This window comes from Trachymyrmex cornetzi, unplaced genomic scaffold (assembly GCF_001594075.2).
Source record: "Trachymyrmex cornetzi isolate Tcor2-1 unplaced genomic scaffold, Tcor1.1 scaffold303, whole genome shotgun sequence".
In the NCBI taxonomy this organism is placed as follows: domain Eukaryota; kingdom Metazoa; phylum Arthropoda; class Insecta; order Hymenoptera; family Formicidae; genus Trachymyrmex; species Trachymyrmex cornetzi.
The window spans coordinates 311,849-319,890 of record NW_017297725.1 but is presented as its reverse complement, the minus strand read 5'-3'; the positions used below and the strand labels follow the sequence as shown (position 1 = coordinate 319,890).

At 41.6% G+C, this 8,042-nt stretch overlaps 1 protein-coding gene across 3 annotated transcripts in view; it reads right to left on the bottom strand.

Moving 5' to 3' along the window:
- Positions 1-1,440: 1,440 nt before the first annotated feature.
- Positions 1,441-8,042, bottom strand: part of LOC108762528 (transcriptional regulator ovo) — a 28,754-nt gene continuing 22,152 nt past the window's right edge. Inside the window, exons 3-10 of one of the 3 annotated variants that reach the window (XM_018509568.1) lie at positions 7,442-7,934; positions 5,707-6,274; positions 5,232-5,533; positions 4,752-4,981; positions 4,219-4,356; positions 3,766-4,065; positions 3,489-3,647; positions 1,441-3,309 (exon numbers count right to left, since the gene is read on the bottom strand). In XM_018509568.1, the coding sequence (XP_018365070.1) occupies positions 3,199-3,309; positions 3,489-3,647; positions 3,766-4,065; positions 4,219-4,356; positions 4,752-4,981; positions 5,232-5,533; positions 5,707-6,274; positions 7,442-7,934 (2,301 nt within the window). In that variant the 3' untranslated portion in view covers positions 1,441-3,198. The remainder of the gene's footprint in view (positions 3,310-3,488; positions 3,648-3,765; positions 4,066-4,218; positions 4,357-4,751; positions 4,982-5,231; positions 5,534-5,706; positions 6,275-7,441; positions 7,935-8,042) is intronic. The other 2 variants (XM_018509570.1, XM_018509569.1) reach the window with 2 other exon arrangements.

Genomic DNA, 8,042 nt, shown 5'->3' with positions numbered 1-8,042 from the left:
TTAAAATAAATCCTTTTCAATCCGAATGCATTTTTAATCTTATTATTAAGGCTATGCCTTCCAACCTAAAAATAACATCAGCTTTCCTGTGTCTTGTGAATACTTCTCAATTCAAAATTCTGAATAGAAAATGTAATTGTTCAATCCAATCCAGTTGAATACAACTGATGAATCCAACTGAATCCAATTGAATCATTGAATCCAAATTTTCATTAATCCAATTGAATAAAAAAAGTTGTTATTTAAAATACGCATTCGGATAGATAAAATTTCAATCTATTTTAATTCATTCTCGTTTACTGGATAGTAGGGATGCATCGGATATCCAGGTAATATCCGGTATTATCCAGTACTTTTTTACTATCCGACCGAATAGCCGGATATCATTAGTATCCGGTAATATATTCGGTTGAAATTTTATATTGAAAGTTTGCATCATTAATACAGAATTTTATTCTTTTCAGCTGAACTTACTTTTTGCACAGTTCATCTCCTCTCTTTTTTTTCACGTTGGAAAGATAAAGAAAATTATTATCGTTATTTTTTCCGGATATCAAATATCGAATATCCGATGTCACATTCTTTTCGGATATCTGATATTCGGTAATTTTACGATTCGGTGCATCCCTACTGGGAAATTTTCATCAATTTTCGTACATTCCAGATATTTGTAATTTACGTTTTTGACAAGCCGCAGATAATATATATTATCATTATTTTCAATTTCCTAAGAATTAATGTTCTCCATAAAAATAAGTAATCTATAGAGCATTTACGAAGCACTTTCTCGCACTCGCTCAAAAATTGAAGAACTGTGCTTTCAAGGTCGTCGTGTGTTCGCGGTCCTTTATAACCCTTTGACAACGCGCACTGCATACCACGGGGACAGCGTGAATAAGCCTATGTACATATATACATCATTTACTCTATAATAAAATAAATGACCTATAGTACAAATAAATACAAGGAAGAAGACTGAGTAATGAAGATGGAGATAGCGTCATAAGATACAATTCGTTTAAAGATATAATTACTCAATTCTTATGCCAACAAATAAGATAGAAACCAGCAGGCATATCAGAAAATGTTGCGTAAAAAAGAGAGTTGTGCCTCGCGATCGCGTTTACAAACGTTAATCTTTTGGTCCCCCGAAAAATTAGCTCACTGTTCGCTGACATACCGTCTTTGAGCATCTCCCAAGCCTCAGAACCTGAGAGCCGTTCTATTTCCATAAAAAGAGAAATCGAGCAGAATGTACCGGTCGCCCGATCCAAGTACTGCCACCTTAGAATTGCACGAAATCCCGTTTTGTGTGTTTGTTTTGTGTGTGTGTGTGTGTGTGTGTGTGTGTGTGTGTGTGTGTGTGTGTGTGTGTGTGTGCGTGCGTGCGTGTGCGCGCGTGCGTGCGTGCGTGCGCGCGCGCGCGCGCGCGTTCATGCATGTATATATGTGTAGGGTGTGCATGCCCTCCTCTTATCCTTACTTATCCCTTACCTGACCCTGAAAGAAAGAAAAGAAAAAGAAAACCACAAGCGCACAAGAGAGCGGAAAAGCGAAATCCAGTGCGTGGAGGAGCGAGTGGATTGTCTTGTTACTTTTATCATATCACAGATTACCCAAAGTGCACTTCGGTTGGGAACTTATTATAAGTATTATGTATATGTACGTATGTATGTATATATGTATATATACACTACCGGCGTTTAGAAAAATAATTAAAAAATGAGGATGATAAAAACTGAAGTTTTATCTAAAACGATATCGGCGTATCGTTCCGCTGTAACAAATACTGACTTGGAATATCTTTGTCAAGGCCAAAAGTTGATTTTAACACCGAATCTTGATGATAAAATCTTCGATTGCATTCGCGGCGTGAGAGTTCATTTTTAATTATTCTAATTATTCACACTATGATACCGGTAGCGCCGAGCTCTATTTCTACGATGGTACGGCGCAGAGTCACTTCGCCGACGTGATCTAGCCCCGTTTTTCGCGATACCCGCGATGTTCGAGCAACGCGGATCCCTTCGATTCTGGTGCCCCGATCAATCGAAGACAAGAGGCTTCAGGACGAAGGCCGCGATCGAAGGAACTCCCTGGCGATCGCGACGTCAAGAATCCCATTTCGCCCATCGAGTCGAAAAGCAACGTAACTCGCCGTACATCTCTGAGAAAAAAAAAGTCTTCCGTGTGATCGCACTCTTCTCCCGCCTCGACACGCTCGCCGAGGACGATCAGCATTCCTGAAACGTTCTATCCGAGTCTTTGGGTCTGCTCGATGTCGCGCACGCCCCCTGGGCCCACAATATTAATATTTATCAGCTAAGCTCTATATATGAGATTTTATGTATCAGAATATGTGTGTATGTATGCGTATGCATACGTATGTCCCATGCATCCTCCTGTAATCTATTATCAGTTCTAGAATTTCTTTAAATTAATCTGTTAAAATTATAACTATAAGAAGAACGTTTTAAAGACATTTAAGAAAATAATTCGAGACACTGTCCCCGATAGAATGGGTAGAAGCGAAATTTTATAGCGTCGCAACACGCAAGTCTGAAAGTTCTTCAGAACGCTCTTCTGACAGAACGTTGGAGTTTGAGCGTCCGACGTGATGTCATCATTAGAACTCGGAAGTACGTTATTAATAAAGTTTAATAAAGTAGCATCTTGTCAAATGCTACAATTAACGCTACAATAGTGTTTCTCTTCGAACATTTATCTTTCTTCTCCGACAAGCGGTAATCTCTTCCTTCTAAACCGGGAAGAAAGAAACAATGAACAAACGTGCAAGCTTAAAATATTTCGTTTTCGTATCGGCGAGAAACTTAACAGAAATATCGTGTACATGACTTCGCAATCATCGTAGCGCGAAGATTATCTATTACTTTTATTCTTCTTTCGCCTCTGTATCATCATGTCCTCTGCCTCTTCTACCCGTGAATTTAAAGGCGGCAGGAACCAATTGATCACAGATCCCATGAGATCCCTCAATCGGATCCTGTCGTCGAACTTCGATGTTTATTCCAGTGTCACCGCGATGGGAGCCACTTGCAGGTACTTTACGCGCGAAACGTTATTCCCTTCGTCAGCTTGATTGAAGAATGAACGCATGATCAATCGGTATTTTTCCTTTTCTGCCTCTTTCTATCTTTATATCTCCTTTCCTCTTCCGGACTCTCGTTCTCAACGGATTTAGAAGCTAGTCTGTTGATGTGCCATGTCGCTGCTCTTTGAGACCGTCTCTCGTCGCTCCGCAAGGCCACAGCTGTCCGTATTCCGTGAGTCCCGTTGTAACAGGCCACCCTGAAGAGTTACATCAACAAGAACAATTTCGTGTTCTTGTATACCGTGCTGTGTATTTTGTTTTGTTCGTTCAAGCCTTTCTATATCAGACCGTTGGTTAATCAATGCACTATCTATATTTTACCTACACGAATATCAACATTTTACTATCGTGTCTATGCGGAGGTGTCAGTGCCCACCTGGAGCAACATATTGGCAAAGTTACTATTGGTGAACTTAAAGTGCCGCTTGTCGTAGAACTTCAATAGAGCCGGGCTATAAGGATGCTGTTCCTTCAGGTGAAGATAATGCACCTCTGGCTCGTGCGTCGTGTGTCCACATTCCTCACAGACGTACATCTTATATATATAGAGAGAGAGAGAGAGAGAGAGAGAGAATATCTACATATAGAGGGAATCATAGAATAATAGATGCAAAATGTTACTTTGGTGTTTCAATCTTAGAGAGTTAACTTACCTTAGCGCGACGCTCTTTATACGCATACTGATGTTGAACGCCGTGCACCTTCTGCCCGTGACTCTCCAGCGAGCAGCGTTGCGTGAAACTCTTCTCGCAAAGGAAGCACTTGTAAGGTCGCACACCTGTATGCGTCCGCGTATGCCTCTTAAGATCGAACGTATCGTTGAAGCCCTTCCCGCAGAACGTACACAAATAACGCTTCACGTCACTATGACACTTCATGTGACGATTAAGAAGTCGCTGAAGGCTGAAGTTCTTGCTGCACACGCGGCAGGTAAAGCGATTGGGATCGTCGTCCTGTTGAACAAAGAGTCAAAGAGTTATCATGCTATAACGACTTCTTGCAATCTTGCGGCATCGACTCGCGATTCGATACGATGAATTTGTTATATCACAGCCACGTCTCTAGTAACGAAGATTGCGCAGAGCTAACGCACAAAGCAGCATTACCTTGCTAGGCGGAGTGCGATTAGCTCTTTCTTCATCCCGAGTAGCTGCGGCCTGCCTCTGACCCTCGATGGCTAAAGGATTCTTTATGCCATGACCACCATTAACAAATTCTAGCTGACAATCGCTCGGTAAACCCAGCTACGATGAGAATATACGTTAATTCTCGCTGTGTTTTTCGTGACGATCAGAAGATGACATCGGATGAAGCACTCAAATTGACTGAGCATTGCATAATATGAGAGTGGGAATTAACGTTCCACTCGTTATCATCTTTACATATACCAATCTCACGTAGGAATTTGTGTATCGCGCGATCTACGATTTTGCTTGAACATTCAATTAAAACGAAAAATTCAAGGAACTCGTAAATTATATCGCGAACGACATTATTTCCAAGTGTCGTTAAAACTCTATCCCGGGAGGTTTAATTTAATATCGTGGAATGAAGATATATGCTTTTGCCTGGATCAATTTGGGTTGCTTACCCTTTGTTGAAGTACCCCGCCCCGTTGCGAGAGCGGCGGTTCGCCTACCGATCCAGCAGCTTGAGTTGCGACGGTGGTGGGTGATACAACTGCTATGCGTGGACTATGCGCGTGTTCTCCCAGTCCGCATGACGGTGAGGTACCAGATGAGGCTCCGTCCAGGGAACAGCTCGCAGTGCCAGGACTGGGTAGGCTTCCGCCTACGCTGCTACCGGAGTCTATCTCTAAACCTTCGAGATTAAGTAACCGAACCGTTAGCGCGGTATTAATCCTTAGTCCTAGATCAACGAATTAAAAATCTTCCGTTAGAAATCTAAGAATCTTCCGCGACAAATTGTACTACTTTTTACAGTTTTCTATATTTTAAAATATTTTAATATAATTGTATGTCACACACATAATATAAAACATTTATTAAATTGATAATTTTAGAGATATTGCTATCTACGTACAAACTTATTTGTGTAAAAATATCAACGTTCGTTCGGTAAGTTTTACGAAAATATAAAAGCAATCATGATAATTTACCGTTATTGAAATTCAATCCGGGACTCAGAAGACTTTGATGCTGTTGTTGCTGTTGTTGCTGCTGCTGTTGCTGTTGGTGCGGTGAGGTAGCTTGCTGCTTCTGCTGATGTAACTGCACCTGAATTTGTAACTGCTGATCCTGCTGATGTTGATGATTCTGATTGACATGCAACGCAAGCTCTGGACGTTCCTTTTGAAGCGACTGATAACTCGTCTCGCCGGCTGCGTAGTTCAATCCCGCTAACTTGGATGCGTTAAAATGTTGCGGAGTCGTATAGTGTCTGAGAAAAAGGGCACGCGATCTATCATCAATATATTATTTTATCCCGCAATTGAAATTTACAAATGGCATTACACGGAGATACTCGGCTTTTAAATTTAACTACGATGAAAGCAAACAGAGAATGGCAGAGATAGTATTAGTTAATCAACGAGCGCGCGAGTAGTTTCTCACGCTAGTTGAGCATGAGCTCACCTCGTGTCAAAGCCTCTGGTCAAGGCCATGCTGTGCTCGGGGAAAGGATCGACGCTAGGCTCGACGGGAGTGGTCATCTGACCAGCGTCCTGACCGATTCCACTGCTGCCAGTCGAGGCGGGCGAGTGTAGCGATTCTTCCAGAAGATCGCTGCCACCATCCTCGGTCTGCAGCCTGGGCAACAGAAGGTCCGCCGCGTCACTCAGAGTTTCGAGAAGTGCCGTGTGATCAGACGGTGAGTTGAAGGTCAAGGTCGCTGCAGTGAACTGCAACGGATCAACCACCATGGTACCAGTCACCATATCCACCATCATGCCAGTATCGGTGACGTCGTATGTGCCATACTGGGAGGGAAGCAGGTCGTTTGGCTGAATTTTATAGCCCGCTAGCTCTTCCTCCTCTTCCTTAAACGTCAAACCGTAGGACGCGCAAACATTCGCGCAAACATTCTGAAGAAGAGAGTATTGCTTGCCCTCCTGTGCATTGTACTGCGCGTGCTGTGAGTTGTCCTGTTGACCGGTGTCGCATTCGATCCCGACGGCCGTCAATGGTGTGAGATACGCGTTTCCTGAATAACGGCACAGATGATTGAAAATCCAACAATAAAGATCCATGAATCTTAATTTAATACATTTACATACACATACATAACGTGTTCTTTCAGATCTACTAAAAAGGATAACGATATTTTGACAACTGATGCATTATTCCCGGATTTCAAAGAATGAGTATTGTGATAATTTGATTAATCGAAGTGAAATATAATCCACTGTACATCGTTTTGTTTTTTCATAATGTATCGTCATTAATAAAAGAGTTATAGCGTAACAAATTAAAAGAAACTTATGCCGCACTAAGAGTAACACCAAAAAAATTATACATGCAACAGAACAACATCTTACAATTAGATTTGCTAAAAAGAGTGATACCTTGTAATTTTAAATTCTGCAATAATGTTTGCATCACAGAGACTAGATGTCTGAAGATAAGTATCGCAATAATTTAATAATATCTTAAAAGGCGATATATATTCCTGTATAGATAATAACAAAAACAAAAACAAATAAATAGCAAAAAAATAAAACTATAATAGCAGCAAAAAATAATGTACAAGATAACTTGACACACGATGTGTCCAAGTGTAGGACGTACTATTACAATTTTGTAAGACATGAATAACCGGAATTACTAAACCGCACGGTAAACACTCAAGTCAGAACTGATCACAGTCGGCCACAATCACAATTATTTGAACAAAAGATGTAAACAATATCACGATCTGTTCAGATGTCCCGCTCTGTTATCCGTTTCGATGACCCTTTAGATAAGATAAATATTACTGACTGAGTTCAAATATGTGATTAAAACTTACAAAGAATTATTGTCACAATAAATTTAATTCTATATATATATAAAATTTAGTTGATTTTTAGCTAACAATTTAATTAACAAAACAAATGGCTAGAAATAACGCTACCATTTCTTGTTAATTAGTCAATCAGTTAATACGTCTTTAATCAGACATAATAAAAAAAAAGCGTTGTGTCTGCAACGGTCAGAAATGCAATCGTTAATGTTAGAATTGATCTAGCAATAACGAATCGCGTATCATTAGAAAGATTTCATTGCGGCGAGATATTCGAGTCAAGAGTTCGACTGAAAATCATTCACGTCTTTCTGACGCGAGGGAAATGAATAAAATAAAAAAAAGCGAAGGTAAGACGCGCTTATCTACCTTGAGAACTGTTATACTGATTGGCAAAGTTCGCGAGATTGTTGCCGCCCTTCAAGGATTCGTAGAACGGTGGCAGAGAGCCGGTCGGCGGCGAACTCGGTCCGTAGTTGCCACGACCTCCATTTCCACCGGGGGGCATGCCGCCTGCACCCGCACCCCCGCCTAGAGCACCACCACCGCCACTGCCACCGCTGCCGAGAATCGCCCCGTTTCCGCATCCTCCACCGATCATAGCACCACCGTTACCGCTGCCGCCGCCGTTCGACGAGGATGAGGAATTGTTGGCACCGCCACCGCCACCGGAAGAACCGCCTGAATTCGAGGATCTGCCGTGGCCTGCAGCCGCCTGTACCACCTGGGACCCAGACAGTTTGACAGCCAGCAGAGACCTTGCAATCGAGGTGCTGGGGCTGCGCACTGCCATCGCACCATCACGACACTTCTCTTCATCTTCCTCCTTTCGCTTCGGCACTGCATAATCTATGGGCTGCTCCTGAAATTATTATTAATATTATTGCTTATGTGCATTAATATATTTTTTCCTTTTTGATCATTATAAAAACACCGAAGTCTACATTTTCTTTTTGATTTTCTTTTTCAC